The sequence below is a fragment of the Calidris pugnax genome, unplaced genomic scaffold, assembly GCF_001431845.1.
Source record: "Calidris pugnax isolate Ruff unplaced genomic scaffold, ASM143184v1 scaffold99, whole genome shotgun sequence".
NCBI lineage: Eukaryota > Metazoa > Chordata > Aves > Charadriiformes > Scolopacidae > Calidris > Calidris pugnax.
In genome coordinates, this window is record NW_015090836.1 from 269,869 (window position 1) to 295,338 (window position 25,470).

The window sequence follows — 25,470 nt, forward strand, 5'->3', positions numbered from 1 at the left end:
GGAGCGTGGGCTGGTCAGGATGGTACGTGAACACACAGGACCTGCAAGTTAGCTAATGTAGCAACAAAGCTGCACTAAAAATAAAATAAAATAAAATAAAAAAATTAGATCCCTCTAGCTGACCTGATAAACAACGTCTGGGGGAGGAGAAAGGAAACAGCAGACAAAAAATAAAAAGCTAGATTTACGGTACTTAAATTTCAACAAGCTGAGAGGAAACCCAATGAGAAACTACAAAGTGTGGGACTGCTGATATTCAAGCGCAAACTAGAAAAGTATTTTTGTAGCCTCTGGAGGTTCCCAGCAGTCTTTCACCATAGGGCTACTCTCGTGCTGGACTGAAACAGCTCCTGGGGTTATTGGCTTACATTCTTTACTCATACATGTTGAAGTCTGCATCTCAGAATACTAAATAACATGAAATTTTTCTTCCTCCCAGTTCACTGAGCAATCCAGAGAACGCCAGCTTGGTTAATTCACATCTTTATTGTGTCCCATTGCCCAGCTCTGACCTTCAGAGGGGCATCTCTAAATGGGGGATACCACTGGCATCCTCAAGCCCAGTGACGAATAACCTCCACTGCTGACTGTGAAGGTTTAGATTAGCTATTAGGAAGAATTACTTTACTGAGAGGGTGGTCAGGCACTGGAACAGCCTGCCCAGGGAGGTGGTGGAGTCACCATCCCTGGAGGTATTTAAGAAACGTGTAGATGTGGCACTTCAGGGCATGCTCTAGTGCCTGAGATTGTTGGGTTGGTTTTTTTTTTTTTGTGTGTGTGTATGGTTGGACTCAATGATCCCAAAGGTTCCTTCCAACCATGAAGATTCTGTGATTCTGTGAAATTCCAAAGAGACAAATACCTCCAGCTATGGGTGGGAAAATTGGCATCTTGGATGACTCAGTCCCTTGTGACTCCAGAGTCCATGCGAACATCTTAGGGACTTTACTATTATTTAATTAATGTTTTATCTTGGTTTGAGAATATTCTAGGCAATCCTGCTTCAGCAGCGGAGTTGGACTAGATGATCTCTATGGTCCCTTCCAACTCTAAAATTCAGTGAAATTCAGTGAAATATTAATGAATCTGATTGAGCACCAGTGGGGTTTTTTGACATTAAAATGTTATTTCTGTTTTGACAGATAAAGTAAACAAGGGATAAAGAAGTAAAGTGATGGGTCTATAGGTATATGTGAACTCTGTGACAGGCACAGGACCTCCTAGATGTCCTGATATCCAGTCTTGTGCCCTGTCGAGAAGTCAGGGAAATGTCCATAGGTCAGCCATCTAGAGGTTGGTGGTGTAAGAAAAAAAATCAGGGACAAAAGGAAGCTATTTTGAGTGATAGTCAGAAGCCTTCTTGGAGTTATTTAAGGGTGTGAAACTAGGATAATGGAGTGACATTCAAAAATGGTGAAGAGAGAAAAAAGACCAACCACTTTCTGAAAGGCTGAATCTCTGTGGAGACGAAAAAGGATGGAAAACCCACTGGGGTATTTACATCTGAAATATTTCCCAGACAACATGCTGCCAAGGAACAGCTCTGCACACGCGGGCCGGGGACACGCACGGCATGATTTAAACCAAACAGATCTTAGGCTAACCCAGAACAGGAACGCTGGGAACATCTTGGGTTTCACCTCCCACCCAGCCAAGACCCCAGCCATACCACCACCCACGCGTGCAAGAGAGTGCAGGCTCCAGCCTAGGAATGTATAATCCATATATAATGGAGATATATATATGTCTAAGGTGGTTTGGATTCCCAGGCCCCGAGAGCTGTAACAAAGACCCTCAGCTGTGAAAAACACTTGTGAAGCAAACTACTTACGACAGCCTCCCTAAAATGTAGTTTAATTATTTCTGACAGGGAACCAGGAGCCAGGAACTCTCAAATCTAAATCTTCCATTTAGCTGCCAGTTTAAAGATAGATGGGAACCATACAATTTAAATAGCCTTACAACACACATCCTGCTGCACGCCCTGGCCCTTTATAACGTGGAGCTCTTAAACACTCACAGGTTTCTAATGGGTGATTAAATAGTCAGAGTAGCTTTTACTTTTCTGGTGGCACTCAAAGAAATGATCAAAATGGATTTCAGATTAAGTTTCCACTTAAATACAGGTCTTTTCGGGCAGCTCAAGACGACTAGGGCTGAATTACAGAAAAGGGCAGGTGAATCGTTTCTTCGTCATTCAGTCCCAGCGACAGAATTTGCCACCTCTGTTCTTATTACAAGCTGCATTTTTTTTTGGGTACATTTCCCAATTCTCTTGTTAAAATTAGAGGACATGATTAGCTACCATCTGAGCTGCGTGAGCAAATGAGAAGGAAAGCTTTTAATTCTCCTATTACAGTGTTCATAGACTGGCCAGCTGCACTATATTGCTCCTGCTTATTTCAGCTCAGTTAGAACGCGGTGCTTGTGCATAAAAGACCTGCCTGTTAAATATTTTCACACCAGCTGTTCCCAAAAGGTGACTAAATATTTCCTTTCATCTTTAATCTCTTCCACTGTGTGTATGAACAGCTTAGCCATTCCTTATCCTTTCCTAGAGGTGCATTGTGTTTTACTTCATCTTGCCGCGCAGCTCTCAAAGCCGCCTGTAGTTCCTTGAAGGAAAGGGATCTTCTGAGCAAATCTGGTGCTCGAGTCTAAGAGCAAATATGAGGCTTACTGTCCTTAAAAGGTACAATCTTAGAACCATAGAATGGTTTTGATTGGAAAAGACCTTAAAGATCATTAACCTCCTGCCACAGGCAGGGACACCGCCCACTAGACCACGTCACTCAAAGCTTCATCCAGCCTGGCCTTGAACACCTCCAGGGATGGGGCAGCCACAGCTTCTCTGGGCAACCCATTCCAGTGTCTCACCAGTAAAGAATTTCTTCCTGATATATAATCTAAATCTCCCCTCTTTCAGTTTTAAACCCATGCACTTCTGTGGGAAATACTTGGACTTTCAGTAAAACCCTGTATTTTGCTCCCTAACACTTCCACTTACCAGAGGGCATGCATGGACATTAATTGATTAAGTGTTTTATATATGGAATTAAGTTAATTTCTGTTTTATTCTACTGTCTGGATTTATGGCATGCTACTGGCTAGGACTGGTGTCTAAGGGCACTAAACCTAGTTGCCCTCTGTGGGTCAAGGAGGAAACTCAGGTAGCTCCAGAGGATGACTGACCTGAAACCTCTTTCATGGAGAACTTATGGAGCAGACTGTGCTCAAGGCACTCTTGAGTTTCAGGTGGTTCACCCAGGGGTCTCAGGTGCATCATAAATATTATCCTTGGAAAAGGATAATGCCATTCCAATGGGATTCTGGTTATTTATCATGCAAATAGTCAAAAAAAGAAATGACTCTTCTTCAGGACCTGCTCTGTTCCATCACTGCTCATCCCCACCATGAACCAGCCCATGAGTCTGGACCCCACTGCCTGCTGGCTAGTTTTGAGTCAAATGGTTGTTTTTTTTCTCATTACGCCCTCATGATTGGGTGAGAGATTTCCCTCTGGTCTGTAATGGCTGCCTCAGAATTCCCCAGAGCTCTTTTAAAAATCCTAATCCGCCTTGAAACCTACCCAAAATCTTGACAGCGGCTGCTGATGCGCCTTAACTTCTCTATATTGCGTTGATGAAAATTGCATTGTAATTTATTCTACCTCCATCAGCACGACTCTGTCTGTTGTTGTTCACTTAATGCTTAAAAATCTCAGCTAGCTGAGGCCAAATTCTCCTTTTTTGTTCTGCGTTTGCACAATGCCAGGTGTAATGAGGTCACAGTCCATTAACAGCACTTCAGAAGTAAGAAAACTAAAGCAATAACTCATACAAATAAAAATCTTGTACCTGATTCTTTCTTTATTCTTTTTTTTTGCTTTTTTTTTTTTTTTTTTTTTGCATAGCCTGCTAAAAACTAACCCAAATCTGTCCCCTTAAGAAAAAGAATTCTGCTAGGGTGCCTTTGATTTTTCAGAAGAAAAGTGGGAAAAGATACCAATCACACGCTGGCCACCGGTGCGATGCTTTGTTCATGGCTCTTTTTAATTGATAGAACAGACACGGTAACTTCTGACACAGGAAGTGGCATAATCCAGAATTTCATATTATTTTCACAGTATGTTAAAGAATTGGGTTGGGAAAGGGATAATGATGTCAATTTGTGCTTCATTTATGGCAAATCCATTTTTACATGTTTACCCCTATCCCCCCAAAATCCTAAAATTGGCTTGACAACAGTTTAAGGCTTTCCAGCTTAGAGAAGAGCAATGCAGATGAAAATTTTTCTTTTAGCATTCATGGGATGCAGAATCGGAGATTTAGCTGCTTCTGACCTGCCTGCTAAATCCTTTAATAAATATGGATTTAGTGCTAAAATATAAGATCAGGTGAAATTGCTCAGAGCTTCCTGAAAACTGGGGCAGTTCCACTGACCTTCACCATATTAATAGAAAATTTAATAATTAAAAATCTGTCTTAACTGGGATCTTCCTGTTTCGAGTTGGCTCATCTGAGACAATTTCCAGCCTTAGAGTGATCTTTCCAGAAAAGAAGTGCAGGAGAGAGGCACAGCACGGAGCTAAAAGGCTGAGATTTGTGAGGAGTTAAGCCTTGTTTTCACAACCTGCATTTGCTTTAGAAGGCAAATAATGGGGAATATCTGGGAAAAGGATCTAATATAAAGATACGCATGGAAAAAACGAGGTTCCTGATTGGCATGATTAGATAGCAGTGAAGTGCTAAATACATTCTTCATAAGGAAACCCATTTTATTTTGCAGTGTTATGAAGCTCTCATTTATGTGATTTGATAACCCTGCAGTGACATATCAACTCCTCCGCTGGAACCGAAGAAGATATAAAGCTCATTAGCTTTTGAAACCGTCCTTTTTACAAATGTTATAAGGAAAAGTTCAAACAACAGAGCAAGACAAAACCTGAAAGGCGAGGTCTGAATTTTCTGTCCTTGGCAGTAACAAATCTATAGCATCAAATCCTCTGAAAACCATCCCATTTAGTGGTGCCGGGGAAACGGCTGCGCAACTTGTGTCAGCGCCACTAGTTGAAGGTCAGGTGTTTTTCCTGCCAGAGATCATGTCCTAAAAGCAAGGTCTGCATAGAATGCCTTTATACAAATAATCTGTTTACCTATTTTTCAAACATACATCAATTATGTAAATATTACCAATGTAGAAATAATAATTATTATTTATGTCAATAAATATAAACCCTGTTTGCTTTTAAGGAGTGTAATTAAACTTCTGGTGCCAAGATGACCACTCCAGGATCTCAATGCATTTTATACAGCTCAGAAAACCAACTACATATATGAAAGGTAACACTTATTTCTTTTCTTTCCATGGATAAGGAAATCAAGATTAAAGGATGCTCTCCAGAGACTGAAAATGAATCCATCACTTCTGCTACCATCCCTCATCAGGAAGAACACTGACCTTCGGCGATGGTTTTGAAATGTGACTCAGGACATCTGAGTTTTCCCCTACTGATCCTGAAGTCCTGAGGAGCACCCTGGGGTGCCTGCACCAGGGAACACACATAGAATCATTGAATGAGTTGGGTTGGAAGAGACCTTAAAGATCATTGAGTTCCACCCCCCTGCCATGGGCAGGGACACCTCCCACCAGACCAGGTTGCTCAAAGCCCCATCCAGCCTGGTCTTGAACACTTCCAGGGATGAGGCAGCCACAGCTTCTCTGGGAAACCTGTTCCAGTGTCTCACCACCCTCACAGGGAAGAATTTCTGCCTGACATCTAATCTAAATCTCCCCTTCTTCCAGTTTAAAACAATTACCTCTCATCCTATGGCTCCACTCCCTGATAAAGAGTCCCTCCCCATCTCTCCTGACCTTCCCTCTAGGTACATCCTGTATTACAGCCTGACCCTAACCAGGACACCTGAGTTGGCCTAAATGCTGAGTCTTCCCAGGCTCTGCAGGAGGTGGACCAAGTACAGGTCTTCAATACCTGTGCAGAAGGGATAACTCTGCACTTGCAGAAAAGGCTGGGTGCACACAAAGGAGATATAAAACACGTGCACGATGGAAGAGGAGAGAGTTTTCACGCTAAGCAGTTGAGCTGGCTTAGCTGTCTATCTCTAGGAGAAGGGTTGGTGGAAATCCTTAATAAAAGAAAGTGCCCATCTCTGGCCCTCAGCTGGACACAAAAGATTAACCCCACTTCAGCCCTTTCCCCCCATTTTCCCCCTGGTATTTAGTTGGTCGCTTGCATAAGCAGCTTTGTGTTTAACTGAAAGGCTGCTGCAAATCCTCTTCTCGGTCTCATCTCTCTCTGGAGATTCAAATCAGGAATGTAGGCAGCTCTGAGCTGCCCAACTTGGAGATGAAGATTCCACAGAGTAGCTGCCCACCTGGTACCGAGTAGATTCAGGACACCTGCCCCATAACTGTCCTGGAACCCACCTTCCATCTCTAAAATGAGTAACAAATGAGTTTGGCACAATAATACACTTCAGCTGATGGTTGTCTGCTCTCTAAGGGTGACACTCTCACTCTGTAAACATGCAGCACCTACCACAGCGGGAATCTTGGGAGTTCTTGCTAAAAATAGTAAGAGGAGCAGTCATTAGCAATGACTGCTAACGGGTCACAGCTCTTACCCAACCTGTGCAGCTGCACAACTGCCAGTGGCACAGCTGGGATGTCTGTTTAAAAAAAAAATAGTCTCACTTCTAAGTGCCATTTCAGCTTGCTTCTTATTTGCATAAAGGTTTTCCAGCTCCTGTCTGAAAAGCTACAACTCTGTGAGATGAAATTCCATTAAACTGGTCCGCTGCCTTTTATCAGCCTCCACTTTCTACAATATTTATACCCTATTTTCATCCTTGCCTTAAATGCTAGGGACTGACCATCACATCGCGTCTAAAGCATCTCCTCTATAGCTGTGATTTACTTTTGTGCTCGTGTCAATCTTCCCTTTATTTATTATTCTGAACTTTATTTTAAACTGTCTCTTGCTGTTGAATAGCAGGACATGAAATGCCAGGTATTGATGGACTTCAGTCTTGGAGCCGAGATTTGTTGAATAAAAATAAATATCCCAAAGTGTAGGATTATGTTTTTCTCTTTGATGCTTAATTGGTTCTCTCTGCTTTCTGGGATGTGGGTTAAAGCTTCCCAGAGAAGAAACAATTCCTAATGTATTAAATAAAGTTTCTATCAAGGATTCTTCTCTGGACCAATTTCAATTTCCTCTCTGTGTCCATAAGGAGGAGATAATTTAAGAGTAGAAAAGCCTTTCGCTCATGCCTACAGTTATTAAAAAGAACTAATTTTTTTTCCAATTTTATAGAGTTTGGTTTTGTCTAAAATAAATTCAACGGAGCATTTCCAAATGCGTGTGCTGAAGTAATCATGAGTTAGATTTGCTTGGGATCCCCTTATTCAGAACTTGTCACTACTCTACAGACAGTCCCAACATGGCTCCCTTTTCCTTCAGACAACATTTCACCAAGGGACTTAGAAATTTTTATTGTTATTAATCTTTTTTTCAAAAAGAGACACAGCACATGTATGAAATGTGATGGGCTGGCATATCCAGAACTTTCATGTCTGTCCACACAAATGGGATGCTCCAAAAGCTTTGTGTCTGCTGTGCTGTCCATGTGCCTCCCCCCCGAGCTGAAAGGATCACCTTCACGGGGAAGAAACAAAGCTCTCTCCAAAACCCTTTCAAACTTTCATCTGTCAAGATCGTTAGAAAGGTGCTCATTAATGCAAATTGTGATGATGGTTTTTAGAGTATGAACACCTTGCAGCTTGGAAGGAGGCACAGAGGTGACACTAAATCCAGTGCATCCACTTCAGACAGGTTAATAGATCATGGGTTTTTGGCCTTGAATAGACATCAATCCACTTACATGACAATCGCTGGTCTTACATTATTGTTACTTGCTCATTTCTTCTGTTATTCTGTTTTACTGACTCCTAGATTATTTTACAGAATCACAGAATTACAGAATGATATGGGGTTGGAAGGGACCTCTGGAGATCATCCAGCCCAACTTCCCTGTCAGAGCAGGTCCACCCAGAGCAGGTTGCACAGGAATGTGTCCAGGCAGGTTTTGAATGTCTCCAGAGATGGAGACTCCACCACCTCTCTAGGCAGCCTCCTCCAGTGATTTGCCACCTTCAAAGGAAAGAAGTTCCTCCTCATGTTTAGATGGAACTTCCTATGTTCAATTTTGTGCCCGTTACATCTTGTCCTGTCCCTGGGCATCACTGAAAAAAGACTGGCCCCATTCTCTTGACACCCACCCTCTAAGTATTTATAGGTGTTGATCAGATCCCCCCTCAGCCTTCTCTTCTCCAGACTAAAAAGACCCAAGTCCCTCAGCCTCTCCTCATCCGAGAGATGCTCCAGGCCCCTAAACATCTTTGTGGTCCTCTGCTGTTCCCTGTGATTTAATCTCAGCCATTCTAAATTGGAATGAAACATGATTTGATGAAGCTGAAAACACCCAATAAACCTTTGCAGAAACTCCAATCGTGATGAGCTCCAGTTGGGTCAGAGTGTAAGGTCACAGTGGCAGGAGCCATCCACCACCAACAACATGGAAGTGACTGAACACAAGTGGAGAAGGCAGGACATGGAACCTATGGCCATCCTCGCTGAGCCAAAGGAGTGAGGTATGAGAGGGCCATCTTGATCCAGACTAATCAAGGTCACACACAGCCAGAGCTTGACTACACAAAAATATCTACCCTGCTGATATTCCAGCCGTACTCTGGTTAAAAGAGGAAATAGTCAAAGGTGTAGACTCAAAAACTGAGAATTTCTACACTGTCTTCTGTGAGCTGGTTACAAACTGATTGGCCAAACTTATTGAATGTCACGTATCTCCAGCTCAAAAATTGCACAACAGCCACAGGGCAACCCTAAGCCTGCAGAAATAGACATTCACTCCTAGTTTTACCAGTATGAGCTATTCCATCCAGTGACTATAACCCTTCAGGTTCTCAGCTGGCTTGATCAACTGGTTTTATCTCCAAAAGAAGTTGCAGAACCAGCTCATATCACCCTTGCAGGACAGTAGTTTGGTCCTCGGTGACAGCTGGTTTACACTTACCGTGCCAAATAAGTGACTTAATATTGTTTAAAAAAGCAGCAACTTCATGACAGATGTTCTATTTGTAGAGAAGGGGCTAAATCCTGACCAGCCCCCATGTTGGCATGGTGTGAGGCCAGAAGCTGTAAGGACTCTTTAGCCTCCTCCTTTCAAAAGCAAAGTCGGAGAATAAGCCAAAAATTGGTCATCTGAGACTTACAATTTTTCAGTGATACAAGCAAACAGGCTAATTGCTCTCTGATCCTCAAAAGATGCTATTTTAACGGGAGCCTCTATTAACCACGGAAATTAACAGCTTGTTGTGGTGCTGTGAAACATCCATTCTTCAAATTAGCCAAGTTAACATGAACCCCGCAGAGCCCGGTGCACCACTGCTGTTTGCAGTCAGACAAGTCCACAGCACAAAGCGGAATTGATCCAGACAAAAAGGACTTTTGAGCTCATGGTGTGACTGCTGAGGTCACGTGTGGAGATAGGGAAGAATGTTGAACTAAAATTGGCGTGCTGGGAACTAGTCCTAATTGTTCTAGAAAACAAATAGGGAATGGAAGAGTCTACCCATTGCTCTTTGAGGGGGTCCATAAATTGGCACTGATGCTGGAAGGGCTGATATGAGATAAAGAAGCTTTGCTCACCATGGTATGCCTAAGGTCAGAGAAGACCAGGGACTGCTTGTTACACCATTGGACACACACTATTCTCAGTCTGAGACATGACCTAATTGGACTAAGCGTTTTGTGACCTAATGGTCAGGGCCAGACCGATGATATCACCATTTCCACTGGTTTTGGCCAAGTTTGAAATGAAAGCTAGAACTCAAGTTTTCAGTTCCTTCAATCTCTCCTTTGGTCATTGTATCTGACCAGGACTGCATGGACTGCTGCAAACAGAAAAGTGGATAAAAATAAAATCCTAAACACAACCTGAAGCCGATAGAAGTTTGATGGATCCCTGATTTACCAGGGAAATGTGTTAAGACAATTTCTCAAGTATCAGATAGAATCATAGAATTGGCTAGGTCAGAAGGGACCTTTCAATCATCAAGTCCAACTATAAACCTAAGACTGACAAAACCATCACTAAATCGTATCTCTAAGCACCACATCTACCTGTCTTTTAAATACCTACAGGGATGGTGACTCCACCACTACTCCAGGCAGCCTGTCCCAATGCTTGCTAAACCGTTCGGTGATGAATTTTTTCCTAATATCCAATCTAAACCTCATAAACCTTTCGGTGATTAATTTTTTCCTAATATCCAATCTAAACTTCCCCTGGCACAACTTGAGGCCATTTCCTCTTGTCCTATCACCTGCTACTTGGGAAAAGAGACCAACCGCCACCTGGCTACACTCTCCTTTCAGGAAGTTGTAGCAAGCGAGAAGGTCTCCCCTCAGCCTCCTCTTCTCCAGGCTGAATATCCCCAGGCTCCTCATAAGACTTGTGCTCCAGGCCCCTCCCTAGATCCATTGCCCTTTTCTGGACCCGCTCCAAATGTCTTTCCTGTTGTGAGGGACCCAAAACTTGACATAGTGTTCGAGGTGGGGCCTCACCAGCACTGAGTACAGGAGCACAATTGCTTCCCTACTCCTGCTGGCCACACTGTTCCTGACACAGGCCAGAATGCTGTTGGCCTTTTTGGCCACTGGGCACTCTGCTGGCTCATTTTCAGCCAGCTGTTGACCAACACCCCCAGGTTTTCAGCCAGCTGTTGACCCCCAGGTCCTCTTCTACCAGGCAGCTCCAGCCATTCTTCCCCAACCCTGTAGCACTGCACGAGGTGGTTGTGATCCAAGTGAGGACCCAGCAACCCTGTAGCGCTGCACAGGGTGGTTGTGATCCAAGTGAGGACCCAGCACTTGGCCTTGTTGAACCTCGTGTTGTAGGTATATTTGAAACACAAGTTGCATTTTCTATCTTATTGGGAGTTTTCTCCCTCCCTTTAGTACGTCCTTTTCATCTGCTGACCACAATCATATTTGGACTTTTGAAGAATTTGACTCCCCACAAAAATAACGACAGCTCATCTCATCTATTACCTTTTTTTTCCACCACACCAGGGTCTCCTTACACACATTTTCAATAAGCAAAGGGAAAGGCAATAAAAGGGCATTCAAATGAAAGCCTTCCTGAATACTTTTATTTCAAATATTTTGGCTGATTTTAGTGTTTTATTGCATTTTTAATAAAAAAGCTTAGAAGACTTTAAAGGATAAGTTCATCTTGGCAATGGGTAGGCTAAAATCTGTACTCACAATCCCCCACCACATCAAAAACTCTATGTTTTGTACAGTGATAGTTCTCGTTAGCGCTGTTGATTCTCTGGATTCACTTATTCCCTCCCAATTCACAAAGCAGGTATCTGCCAGGCAGAGCCTGTGATGGCCTCGTGTAACAGCGCTGGGCTGCACATACTTTATTCCCTCAGAGAGAAAACTTACTCCTCTCCACACAAATAAAACGGGGAAGATCACAAGTTCACAAATCAGCATGTTACGGTTCTGCAAGGCCAAGGATGAAATCCCTGCTGGTATAAAACATTTCCTGGCCTTCAATGACTGTTAAAGGACCAACTTAAGGCTTTCAGGAGTGGGTTTGCAATTTTAGTATTGAGGCAGAACAGATTTTGATGGTATCTTCTGGAGCCCAGCTTTGAAGACTGTGCTCCCATTATTTCAATTGCCCCAGACTAATATTTTCCCTACACTGCAAGAGGAGTGAGTCAAACTAGTTACAAGCTGAAGGAGGATCATTCAAAGTGGCATTTGATTACAAAGCTGTGCTCAAAAAACTTTCCTTAAGTCATTGAGATCTAAAATATTATGTTTATCAATTTCAGCTGTTGTATCCTAAGATTTATTTCTCTTGTTCTTCCCCATGTGTTTTAAAGCTAAGAAAAAGACAAATCAATGATTCCTTAGGCATTAAAGGGGACCCGAGATGTAGTAGGGTACAAGCCTGTATCATGTGACTGCTGATGCAATATCCATCTTTTACAAAGACATTTTTACCCCTTAACGAAGATGATGATTTAAAGGAGGAATTATATGAACGTTTTCCGAGGATGGATTTTTAGCTTGGTGGCCTTGGGCATGACATGAATTTAACATGAGATTTTGCTTTCTAAGGTTGACACCAATATGCCCAAGGAAATCAATTTTTATCCACATGTTGTGTTAACCCTGCTGCTGTTTGGTCAATGGGATATGACTCTGTCTGGGAAGGTATATGAGAACTGTGTTTCTGTGTGTCTCTATGTGTGTGTGTGCAATGATCTGCACAATTCCTGACGAAAAAAGTCATTGGAAGGTAAAGGTGCAGTTAGTCTACCTTTTCTCTTTAAAAGTTCATTCTTCTTGGTGTCCTTATCTGCTAATTGGAATACAGAAAATATGCCTCTTCCAATGAACTGCATAACTTTGTCGTGGGGAGCTCTGTTGGGTGCTATCTAGAAGACTTTCTCCATTGTTAATTTATAGAGCTAAATTGGCACTAAAAAATTCAGTCATTACCATTAGCTGATCCAGAATCTTTTATCTAATCATTGCTTGTGAATGGACTTGAACTGACCCATACTCTGTAAAGTAAACAGGAGCTTTGCCATTGACTTCAATGTGCTACACAATAATTTATAAGACTATGGCTTCCCTGCAACCAGAGACATGGACACACACACCGTGATACATTTATTTTAAATCCAGCTTCTCAGCCTACCAAATGCAGTAAAGCCATGGAGGACTGTTGTACAACTGGTGGTGAAATACCTGGTCTTCTGTGTCCCTGCCCATGACGGGGGGTTGGCACTGGATGATCTTTAAGGTCCCTTCCAGCCTGAACTATTCTATGATTCTATGATTCTATGATTGGTTCTATGATTCCAAGACTCTGTTATTCTATTATTCTATTATTCTATTATTCTATTATTCTATTATTCTATTATTCTATTATTCTATTATTCTATTATTCTATGATTGTATGATTCTTTCTCAGATTGAGGAGACGCCTGCTGTAGGTGCCACAGCAGAAGTTTAGGAACTTAAGGTAGCTTTCCAATAGAGAGCTCTAGATAGCAGGATGTCTCAGAAATTGAGAAGAGATTCTTTGCAACACTCTAGTACAGTCAGACAATCTGCATTTTCTTAAGGTAAATCGTAAATGCCTAAATGTCTTTGTGATCATAGACCTTAGGAACAAAGTTTGGCAACAAGTCACCAGGCAGCAGCATTTCCTCCCTGACACAGCGGGGCAAAAGGGCGGTCATAAAGTCGAATGGCATATCCTCAGAAAACACTGTTACAGGAGAAGTGAAAGAAGCTATGAATAGGATCAAAATACTTGATTTCATGAGATAGTTACACAAGCTCAGCCTCGGTCTCTGGCCAGGCGCGCTCTCTCAGCCTTTTCAAAATATGAAGTAAACCATCCTAACTTATAATTTCTTTGCTGAGTCCCAACTTCCAGTTCCCAACTCTTACCATTAAATGTACAGCCCATGGTTTTACATCTCCACTGACAATTTAGGACCACCATATACAAAGTACTATTCCCATTACTGCTCTTCTCCGGTGTACTTCTAAGGGTCTCAGGTACTGTGTGGGATGTCAACCGTGCATAGAGTCATTATGAATGAGTGATTGAGAAAGAATCTGTATCTATATGGTCACAGAATCACAGAATGGTTAGAGTTGGAAGGGACCTTAAAGATCATCCAGTTCCAACCCCCTGCCCTGGGTAGGGACACCTCCCACCAGACCAGGTTGCTCAAAGCCCCATCCAGCCTGGCCTTGAACCCCTCCAGGGATGGGGCAGCCACAGCTCCTCTGGGCAACCTGTTCCAGTGTCTCACCACCCTCACAGTGAAGAATTTCTTCCTGATATCCAATCTAAATCTCCCCTCTTCAATGGCCCAGAAAAAGTCAGTACACTTATTAACACAGAGAACATGATTTCTATTGCTGCTTTGTATAATCAACTTTCTGATGATTTTAGTGAATGTTGTGTGTGTCAAAATTTCACTGAATTTCACTGAATTTCACTGAATTTTTAGAGTTGGAAGGGACCATTGAGATCATCTAGTCCAACTCCTCTGCTAAAGCAGGACCAGACAGAGCTTGTCAGAGCATGTTACTCAGGACTGCATCAGGCGGGCCTTGAAAATCTCCAAAGAAGGGGACTCCACAACCTCCCTGGGCAGCCTGGGCACCCACCAGACAGAGAACAGTGCGAAAATCACTGATTTAAATTTGAGGAGAGCGAGGACACCATCAGATACCCCAATTCCTTTAAGAATGATTTTGGATGCAAGCATAACACTGTTCTGATGGGCCTGGGACTGTATGGATGCATCACTGAGATCCCTCTGGGAAATGCTGCATTCCCCAAACGCGGATAACCTGACTCACCTATTCATTCTGCTGCGCTCAGCACATATGTCTTACGGTACGTCTTTTGCTGCCTCTTCATTAGCCAGAAATACTCAGTCCAGCTTAAATAGGTCAAGAGACTCTATCACATATTAAGTGCTGTTTCACCTTGCAGCACAGGCCATTTCCTACTTCCCACCATACTCAGACAGTAAGAGGTTAAGAGAGCTGCCCTACAACGGCTTCATTAGTTGTGGTGTTCAGAGAATGAAGCCCTTTGCTAAGGCTCATTAAGAGGTGAAGGGAGACAGCAGCCAAAAGCCTGGGATACAGAAGATCTGTGATGTCAGACCCTGGAGAAAAGGGGTTAGGATGAGTGTTTCCTTAATCATCCTTCTTGTACGAAGTATTGCCTTGGACTTTTTAGCCGAGTTGGGTTATAAAAGGACCTTTTTGTATTTGCTTGTGCAACAGTACTAAGATGCAAAAGGGAAGGGATTTAATTCTCCCATGGAGAAATCAAAATGCCCCTTTTCTGAGAATCACAGAATCACAGAATGATATGGGGTTGGAAGGGACCTCTGGAGATCATCTAGTCCAACCCCCTCCCAGAGCAGGTCCACCCAGAGCAGGTTGCACAGGAATGTGTCCAGGTGGGGTTTGAATGTCTCCAGAGAAGGAGACTCCACCACTTCTGTGGCTCAGTACAGGTTATCTCCGGACATTTCTCTGCAACTTTCACTAAAAGACTGTATTTGGAAATCTACCTAAAAAGAAGTGCACGCTGAGGGAAAGGAGATTCTAAGACACTATCCCTTGTATGAGAGGCTGACACATGTTTAAGAATTGTTTTTCCAGAGTGAAAAATCTGAAGTAGTACAGCAGCACCCCGATCTTATGATATACTGGCAGTGGGCACACACATAAAGCAAAAAAAACCCCACATCATTGCTTCTTCTTATGATGCAGGGCAGAGTGGAATGCACAAGAAATGGAATTGCACAGCTTGTCTAAGAAGACACAGGCAAAGTGGAATAAAAAAGATAATATAAACAGGAAGTAGAAATCACTGTAACACTATTATCTTGCGAAAAACTAAGGGTTTTATCCAGAAATCTGTGTTCCTCCAAGATTCCTCCTAAAGGCAGGTGAAATCTACCTACTTAGCTGAAAGACGGAGTCTAAGGTTCAAATATAATCTAGTTTTCTACATGTGGCAATCCACAGACTTCCACTTAGCTGCTTCCACACTGACTGATACCTTCTAAATGAATACAGCATTCTGTGTTTCAGGTAGGTGTTAGTCTTGACTTCAAGGTGTTAAAGGCTGGAAAACTCACGGTGCCTCCTCCTATTTTATATTGGTTTTCCAGATGATCAGGCTGTTCTCAGGGTTTGATGCTCAGTGTGGTTTAGGAAGGGGGCTCTCCTTGGCACGAGCAGACGTAGGCACAGTCCTACAGGTTTCACTGGGACTCAACACAGTCCTAACTGCTTTGCTGACCTAAAGTTGATTTAGGCAAGCACTTAATTCTTTCACTTCATAATTCTTCTCTTCTGTTTGTTCCTGTTTTACAGGACAATAAAAATCTGGCCCTTTTAGGCCCTTCTATAGAACTTCCACCCAAGTGGGTTGGGGAGGAGGTTGTTACGTGTGCTAACGTGCTTGCTCACTCTGTTTTAATCATGCAAGAAGAGTACCATGCATCCTGTGAGTAAATCTGTCTTTCAAATCAAGTCATCAATTCAGTGGAAAGGTCCTGGTTAGAAATGGAAGTTTACAAATCACCTTCGCTGTGATTTTAGCTGTGAGGCACAATAACCTGAATGTTACAAGCAGCTGGGTGAGGAAAAAGGGCTTGGAATGATGCTCAAGTTTGTCTCAAATAACCTCACACTGCCAAAGAAAGTTTGCACTAGATGGATTTATAAAAGCAGTATAAGGAAAACTTATAAATCATCTGTACATGACCCTGCAGGTTAACAAAGGGAAAGTGAATTCTGTTTGCGTGTAGAAATGAACATTTTTCCAAATCCAACCCTGCAATCCTCAAACCTCCATATAAACTCAGACTAATGACTCAATTATGAACTATGCTGTAAAATCACTAGAAATACACTGCTGCCTTTCCCCTTACGGTGGTCTTATAAATGAACTCACAGAGTGTGGAATTGAAGATGTTAATATGGGGAAAGGAAAACCTTGACACCAAATTTATCCTCCTGTCAGCGCAGGATACCTTCCCTCCCTACATCTGCAAAAGTTTGGCTCAACCTGGTGTTAGCCCCGGGCAAGGAGGCCTCCTCTTCTGCTTATTCTTCAGCCCAGTCAATTTTATTTTACGACAAGCTTCCTCACATCTAACCTCAATGATGACTGTCGAAAAGGTTTTCTTTTTATATCCTTTGTACCAGTTCATTCAGCTCACCCCATCCTTGGAAGTTACTCTTTCAGGCAGTTAACCTGGTTTTCTTTACACATAATAGTAATTCCTCAGTAAAAAAAAATGTTGTTTATGTGATTTTTCTACTATATGCACTCTCCTAATAGGCTTTTTTTGTCACTTTGCCGAAAATTCATTTCATTTCATTGCCTATACTGAGCTGCCCTGGATACTTGGCCTAGTTCCACCCCAGCTGTGTTAAGGTAAAGAAGCTGTTACTGCTGTGGTCTCTTGTTTGGGAGCACAATATGCAACACAAAAGCCAAAGGACTAATGTTCCACTGGTTCTGCCTATTTAATGTACTACAGCATTTCTCAGCGTGGCATCTAAAAGCCAACTGCATCTGGAAGAAAAGGCCCCTAAATAGTTTTTCTTTAGCCTTCATTTCACGTACCTGATGCAGATTTTTTGCAAGACGCCCATTCAGCTGAGGAATGAAGGAAGGCCACCAAGATTCCAGAACAAAACTGCCCATAAAATACTCTCTTCTTGGTAGGTGCTTGTACAATTAAATGCTTCTACTCAGTAAACTTATTTTTCGTTTGAGGACAGTGCTTACAGCCTTGTAATATGAACCTCATCCTCCTCTAGCTGAGCCCAGAAAACCACAGCGCTTAAACTCTGAAGGGAAATGAGACCTGAAGGATTGTCACCTCTTCCTTCTTGTTTACAGCCACCTAAAGAATATTTAGTCATCTCCTAAAAATCAAAACAGACCCTTTGGTGGCTACTGGGATTCATCAAGACCTAACATCAGAACAAGCAGTTATATGTAGACCATCAATTACATTCATAGCAATCTAATGAACAATAGCAAGCCTAGGTGGCTTTAATGGGGTTATTTATTATATTACTCTGTGCTCAGCAATGGAAGCAGAATTATTTATGTAGTTGAGCTCTGGCATTTCTGCTTCCAGTCATGCCCTACCCGTGCTTTACTGGAAGGCGTTGGTAGCATTCTCTTTGCAGATCTCAGCCTGAATATTTCACAAAAAGGTGAAAGAAAATAAAAACCAACAGCAAGTCAGTGCTGACGTTACCGATTGAGCAATCGTGCCCGGTCCAGTTGGGATCGCAGCTGCAGAGTCCAGTGTCTGGGAGGAAGGTCCCATGACCAGAGCATTGGTCCAGACAAGTGGCTCTTGGGGTCTCACAGTTTGTTCCTCCCCAACCGACCGAACAGTGACATTCTCCTCGCACGCACACGCCTCGGCCCGAGCAGGTAGGATCCATGCAGTCCACTGCAGGAGGGAAGGAAGAGGAAGAAAAGAGAGAAAACAAATGGAAATTTCAGAAAAAAAAAAAGCTACCAGACATTGTGCCATCTACCCAAGCTTATTTATATAGTATCTCCAATTAGGAATCAAAGCCCCGCTGTGCACAAAACTGATGCTTCCTGCAACAAAATAGTGTCCCGAAAGAGCAGTGAGACCTAAAACACTTACATAGAAAACAGAGAAATAAATATCGATGAAATCCATCCTTTTATCCAGGCCTACGCTAACGAATGGTCTTTCTAGTAAGAGCAGGCTCACATCAATTAAGATTAGAGTAAGAATAATATTTTCTTGCACACATCTCGCGCCTCCGTTTATTCCATTAGAATAACCTCAATTACTATTACTAATGAATTCAAAGCTGAGCTCTAGTTTTCTGAGAGAGAATTTTACATAAAGATTCAGCAGAATTTGACATCCTTATTCAGCAAAATAAATGCTTAAATTGAAGAATGTGCTGAAATCCATACAGGTTTCACAGCCACTTACATAAATTTCACGTTAAACAGTTCCTTAGTTTTCTGCAGTAAGGATTAAAACAAAATCATGTATTTTTTTTATATTGGCAATTTTCTGGTTTTATTTTTGATCAATTATTACTCCTCTTTAATTTTTTATTATTTTTTTTTTCCCCAAAGAGGCACTTTCCTAACAAGACAGGAGACCCTTCAGTCAGGTGTAGGGTGTAGCAATGTGCACCAAAAGACCAAATCTACTGCCTGATTCCTGATTTATGTGTTTTGTAGCCAACCATCAGCTCCTCTGCCCGCGGGGGAATTTCCCCCAGCAATCAAAAAATACGAAACACGCCAGACACCCTCCCAAAAAAGGTCTGGAGAGTTTGATCATCTATTTATATATATAAAAGCAGATAGGACAGCCTAGAGAAATTCTCCCTGTCTCTTGAAATGGTGTGTGCAGTGCCCTGGGGACGGGTGACAAGTGTCAGTCTGGCCAAGCAGCACAGGGAAAGCTGTCCAGATTCTGGCTCTCGTACAGAAGAGCGGGACGTGGCCACCACGCACACAGCAGGTTTGCAGCTCATTTCTTTCCTCCCCCCCTGTAAAAGCTAATCAGAATCCCAATGACCTGTTTAAGATCCCAGAAACCTTACCAGGAAACACACCAGCTGCTCTGATAATTCCCCGGCTTCTCAGAACTGTCTACAGTCTGACAAGTAATGGCTCAGCAATTACTATCCCAAGGCATGTGAGAGCATTTTCTGTTTTGTTTGATTCCTGGAGCTCTGCTCAGAGCTGGAACAATCCTCGAAAATTGTAAGGGGCTGGAAAAGGATGAGTCTATAAATCTCCTTCACTGTTAGCGAGCTGGGAGCCCGGGTGCCAATTTTAGCATGAGACCCTTGGAGCCCTGGCCCTGTTCTTTCCGCGCCGTAATAAGTACGAAAAAGACTAAGAAAGGGACTAGCAGCCTTGTAGGTTCTCAGCAGATGGTTTGAACGTAGAGAACAAAGATCACAGGCTAACTGACAAGAGGCTACCTCCAGGCAATTAATCATTCCCCTCTGAAGGTCAATTGGGAAAAAGGTGAGTTTTACAGGGGGCTCCATCACAGGAGGCAGACAATCTGCTATCTCAGCTCTAACACAGACGATTATAGGAGGGGAATGTGCATGTCAGAACCCCCCATTTATCATAATCCCAAGGCCATTTTTCATGTTGAAATGAGCCCTTTCAGAAAATGTCACACACAATGGCTACTTTAATCTCAGCCTCACTAGCTGTATCTCTTTAGGCTTTCTGCACCATCGGAAGGGCCCTGGGACAGGATTAGGGGCTTCTGCTTTCTTCTTAATCAATTGCTTAGTGGATTTGGAGCACAATGGTATATTTTTAGGGAGTTCTGCTTGAGAAATTTAGCTGCTCGGCTCTGGGGGGAAGCGGAGATGGGGAGCGGGACAGGAGGGCAGAGCTGACAAAATCTAGTATGCTTGGAAAAAGAAATTTAAAAAAAAAAAAACACAAAAAAGTTTTGCATATATCTGTGTCGCTGCTTGGAAACTGTCCCAAGTGGTCTAATTCCTGGTTGGAAAATGCCCCATTTATAGTTCAGCCTTGTGCAGAACCTTTGCCAGGGAGATAAATCATGCAGCAAGCAAAGCTAGTGCCTCTTCTACGCTTTTCCCCACCACGCTTCATGCTTCATTGGTCATACAAGTTATTAGGCTTATTTGGTACCCAAAGAGTAACTTCTCATTTTTCACTGCTTAAATTTTCTCCCCTCCCTTTAACGTCTCGCTGGCTTAGCCCACGCTTTGTAAAATATGGGCCAATAAACTAAGGAAGGAGAAAAGAAAAACTCATGTAAGATTGTTGGCTGATGTTTTATAAACATTGCTGAACTTCTATGGGGGGAAAAGAAAAGACAGAAGAAACCCTGGAATGAAAGCCCATTTTAAACGTGGACTTAACAGTGAAGCTACAACAACTGAGAAATAATAAAAAGTAATCGATACCAGATGGTCCTTCTTAGAAGAGAAATTAAAAAGTAAATGCAATTTAAAAAATAGTATAAATCAACTTTTTTACTAGATCTAAAAATATATGTGTATGTCCTGAAGATTTCCCACATGGCATATTTCTGAGTTACTTCCCCCTCTCACAACACAATACAAATTACGCCTTGAATATGAAAAACAAATGCATACTTGGAAAAATACTAAACAGCTCGTAAGAAAAATCATGTTCTCTATGTTCTTCATTCTTTTCCAAGCTTTTACCTAGTGGGACTGACATCGTCCCCCGCTACAGTGATAACATAAAATAACTGAGGAGTGTTTGGCTTTTCTGCTTTAAATGTGACCAGGAAAAAAAAAAGGTTCCCATTAGAAAAAGGGCAAATCTTACTGTGTTTTACACACATTAAACATGTCTGGCTGGAGGCAAAATCAGCATCTTTTCATTTCTGTTTATCCAGTAAAGATACGATCTCGTAAATACGTGGTCTACAGAGATGCTTAAAGATACTTCAGTAGTCACCATCTTTGGGTTTTGAATGCCCCACGGCTTCTTTGCATTGTGCCTTCTGAAGCCAAAATGAAGCTTCCTCGAGAGATGGCTTATTGTTACAGAGCTGATACTGTCTTCAGCTCTAACATTTACTGACACTGAAGCCACGTTACATCAGAGATGTCCCACTCCCAATACATTTAAGGCATCAAAAGAATTGCTAGATTAGATGCCATTTGAACGTCTGAATCCAATTCAGCCTATTTTCATTGTCTGTAAAATAAAGCCATTTCAGATAAATCTTTATCCCACGTACATCAAGAAAACCATAAATTAATTCAAGCCATTGTGATTCTTATACATGTATCAAATGGATGCCTTAAACTATCAGGTTGTGCAGAGGCCTTATGTATCTATTTGTAGAAGCATAATTTAAAAATAATTCTTTTTCAGGTCATCTGCATAGAATTTTGAGAATAATTTTCAAAAGTGCTGAACATTATTCTGTAAGTCAGGCACTTTGGGATGTATTTTTATAACTGTCCAAATGATTTGTACACTTACAAAACTGTTCACTTTTTCATTTAGCAATAAGAAGCAGTCACAGACTCAGCAAGATAAAGGTTTATGGTGGCAGGTGACTTCCTCCACAAAAAGATTAAAGATAAGTGCTAAAAAGGCACCGTATTCCTGAGCCACAAATCTAAATGTAAATGAAAAATGTTTGGGGGCTAATGTGAGAAAAAAAGCTATGGAAGAGCCATTACAATAATATCTGATTTTGAAGCCAAATTTAATTCAAGTCCTGAGTGTTTCTAAGCTTTTAAAGCTGACAAGAATCAGGGACTTTCTCTCACATGCCACCATTTTGTGTATGTAAGCAAGTGAAATCGCTTGGCAGAGCGCAGCAGAGAAGAAAGCACTGTAAAAGTAAGTAATTATACGTTTACGTGTGTAAATGGAAAAACGATGCTTTAATAAGAACATTTGAACGTATGATTAGACGTTCCGGCCTTTCAACTAGATTTGTCTATCTGAAGCCTTTGATGGCTTTTCATCCAATTATCGAACGAATATGATAGCTAACGACAAGTTGTTACAGACTATCATTTTTATGCTGCATCCATCTATTGTATCTGTAAGGTGCCTATTAGTGGTCTGTTTAAGTGCCAGTCCCGTTCTGAATTGCCTCCCTCCATGTAATTCCACGTCGGTGATCAAAGAAAAAGGCTAATTGAACGTATAGGCTAATTGACCTGGACAGGCTGGAGAGGTGGGCCCAGGTGAACCTCATGAGGTTCAACAAGAGCAAATGCAAGGTTCTGCACCTGGGCCAGAACAATCCTCGCCACCAATACAAACTAGGGGGTGAGGTGTTGGAAAGCAGCCCTGAGGAAAGGGACTTGGGGGTGCTGGTGGATGAGAAGCTGGACATGAGCAGGCAGTGGGCAGCTGCAGCCCAGAAGGCCAATCGCATCCTGGGCTGCATCAAAAGATGCGTTGCCAGCAGGTCCAGAGAGGGGATTCTGCCACTTTACTCTGCTCTGGTGAGACCTCACCTGGAGTATTGTGTGCAGGTCTGGAGCCCTCAATATAAGAAGGACATGGACCTGATGGAGAGGGTCCAGAGGAGGGCCACAAGGATGATCAGGGGGATGGAGCACCTCTGCTACGAGGACAGGCTGAGGGAGCTGGGGTTGTTCAGCCTGGAGAAGAGGAGGCTCCGGGGAGACCTAATAGCAGCCTTCCAGTACCTGAAGGGAGCCTACAGGAAGGCTGGGGAGAACCTGTTTAGAAAGGCCTGCAGTGACAGGACGAGGGGCAATGGCTTCAAGCTGGAGGGGAACAGATTTAGATTGGAGATTAGGAGAGGGTTCTTCACTGTGAGGGTAGTGGAGCACTGGAACAGGTTGCCCAGGGAGGTGGTTGAGGCCCCTTCCCTGGAGATATTCAAGGTGAGGCTCGACGAGGCCCTGGGCAACCTGGTCTAGTTGGGGGTGTCCCTGCTGACTGCGGGGAGGTTGGACTAGATGACCTTTGGAGGTCCCTTCCGGCCTGGGCAATTCTATGACTCTATGATTCTATGTATCTCGCAAAAATACCTTCTTCACAGCTCTCTCCTTTGTAGCCCGGGTTGCAGATGCAGGTCCCCATGATGCAGGTGCCGTGGTTACTGCAGGAGACGTCGATGCACTGGTTCGTCGGGACGTCGCATTCGGCTCCTTTCCAGCCGCTGTGGCACAAGCACCTTCCCTTCATGTACTGCCCGTTCCCGCTGCACAGCACCGGGCAGGAGGCTGGGGAAAGAGAATAGAAATCACTTTAAACCCCAACCTTACATGGTTCTCGCTTCCAAAAAGAGCACGAGAGCCCAGCATGGGATTTATATTCTTCATACACGCTCTTCAGTGGGATATGTTGTTCTTTTCTTTGCCAAAACCAATTATTTGAGGTGGAGGACACCCAGCTGTTAGTCGTATTCTCCTATGAACATTTAAAACAAACAGTGCTCTTGAGTTAAAGTACCTCCTTGCTTTGTGTCTCTGGTACTGTTTTTCACTAAAAAGGCAGAGTTTTCTTGCATTCTGAGTTTTCAATGCACTGGTGCCTTCTTCCAGCAGCACCACTGACCTCAGATTGCTTATCACTATCCCTGACCCTCTGCCAGACTTCATGCTTTCCTTGGCACTGTCTCTGCTGGACACAAATCACTGCCCTGTTTTCCTGTTGTAATTCTCAGCTTTAAGGGTTTCAGTCGCTTTGCTCAGAGTCCAGAATCCCACATTGAGACTATTTCCCCCCTTTAGCTCATGTCACACCATCGACTGAATCTTCAGTCCCCCTTTTTTGGTTATCACCTCTGCTGGACCCCATTCGTCATCAGACACAACGCAAAACTGGCCTCTAGTCTTTCCAAGCCAAATCTAACCTCTGACTTTTGTATCAGTTTATAAAGGATTTTTTAAGTCTCCTTGTTTTCAGCAAAGTTGGCTGATTCTCAAGGCCAATCAGCTACAGGATTTCTCCCCTGTGACAAAGGGGAAAAGTGGAAGACAACAGGCTCAAGCTGTGGCATGATGGACCCCAGGATTAAACATTATCTGACCTGAACGTGCAAAATATCATAGAACCACAGAATGGTTAGAGTTGAAAGGGACCTTAAAGATCATCGAGTTCCAAACCCTCTGCCCTGGGCAGGGACACCTCCCACCAGACCAGGTTGCTCAAAGCCCCATCCAACCTGGCCTTGAACCCCTCCAGGGATGGGGCATCCACAGCTTCTCTGGGCAACCTGTTCCAGTGTCTCACCACCCTCACAGGAAAGAATCTCTTCCTAATATCTAATCTAAATCTCCCCTCTTTCGGTTTAAAACTGTTACCCTTCATGCTATCACTACCTCTTATCAGGCAGAGTAGGATGAACTGAAAATACAGAGAGGGGTCCCTGAGGAAGGAGAGGGCATCAAGGACCAGGACACAGCCTCCATGACCAAAGCTTTGGTAACCACTGCTCTCTAAGCTTCTTGCAGCTCCACTCTGATGATGCCTTCTCCCTTTTCCACTCTCCACACCTACCACCTTATGCTCCTTTCCTCTTCTGTTCTGAGTTTTCCAAGGAAGCTGCTGATTTCTGTCTCCCCCGTTTACTATCCCTTGAAATTTCTTCTTGCTCAAGCCCTGTTCTCTTCAGCTTCATTTTGCTGACACTGAGCTGCAAGGACAGACACTCAACACAGACTTCTCTTGTTCACTGTTGCACATCATCCTTACGTGAGAGCAGCTGGGCTTCTCATCTGCCCTTCAGAAAGGCAATCTATGAACATGTTTTATGCAGGAAAAATGGGAAAGGAATATTCCAGTCTGCAGCTTAATTCATTTGCATTAGGTGTGTGACTTGGTTCAGTCAAGTCTGTTACAGAATTTTAGCAACCTCAACGTGATACAAAGAGATGCCAGCTCTGACGGTGAAGCCAGTTTGATCACGCGGTGAATGATATTTGCCCGACCAAGATAAAAGAGGTTTTAGAAAAGAAAGGAATTTAGCAACTGTTATTACTAAGGAGGCCTCTGTTCACTGTAAAGGAAGCACATTGCAGCAGTGAGTTACCAAGTGCATCATTTGCAAGGAGATATCTACCTATACAATACGAGACACCAATTGTTTAAGATACACTGTGTTGTGTACGTGGCTCACGGCAAACTCACTCTGTAATTTCACTTTTCAGCCAGGTTGATGGAATTTTCCGCCCCCCTGTGTCAAATTTCAAATGCTCAGTAATGGAGCCTGTTCTTTCAAGGCACT

At 43.0% G+C, this 25,470-nt stretch overlaps 1 protein-coding gene across 1 annotated transcript in view; it reads right to left on the bottom strand.

The window, feature by feature from the left end:
• The window catches only part of TENM4 (teneurin transmembrane protein 4), an 826,730-nt gene that overhangs the window by 160,084 nt on the left and 641,176 nt on the right, over window positions 1–25,470 (bottom strand). The window contains exons 13-14 of the mRNA XM_014941555.1: window positions 23,270–23,464; window positions 17,962–18,162 (exon numbers count right to left, since the gene is read on the bottom strand). Of these exons, the coding sequence (XP_014797041.1) occupies window positions 17,962–18,162; window positions 23,270–23,464 (396 nt within the window). The remainder of the gene's footprint in view (window positions 1–17,961; window positions 18,163–23,269; window positions 23,465–25,470) is intronic.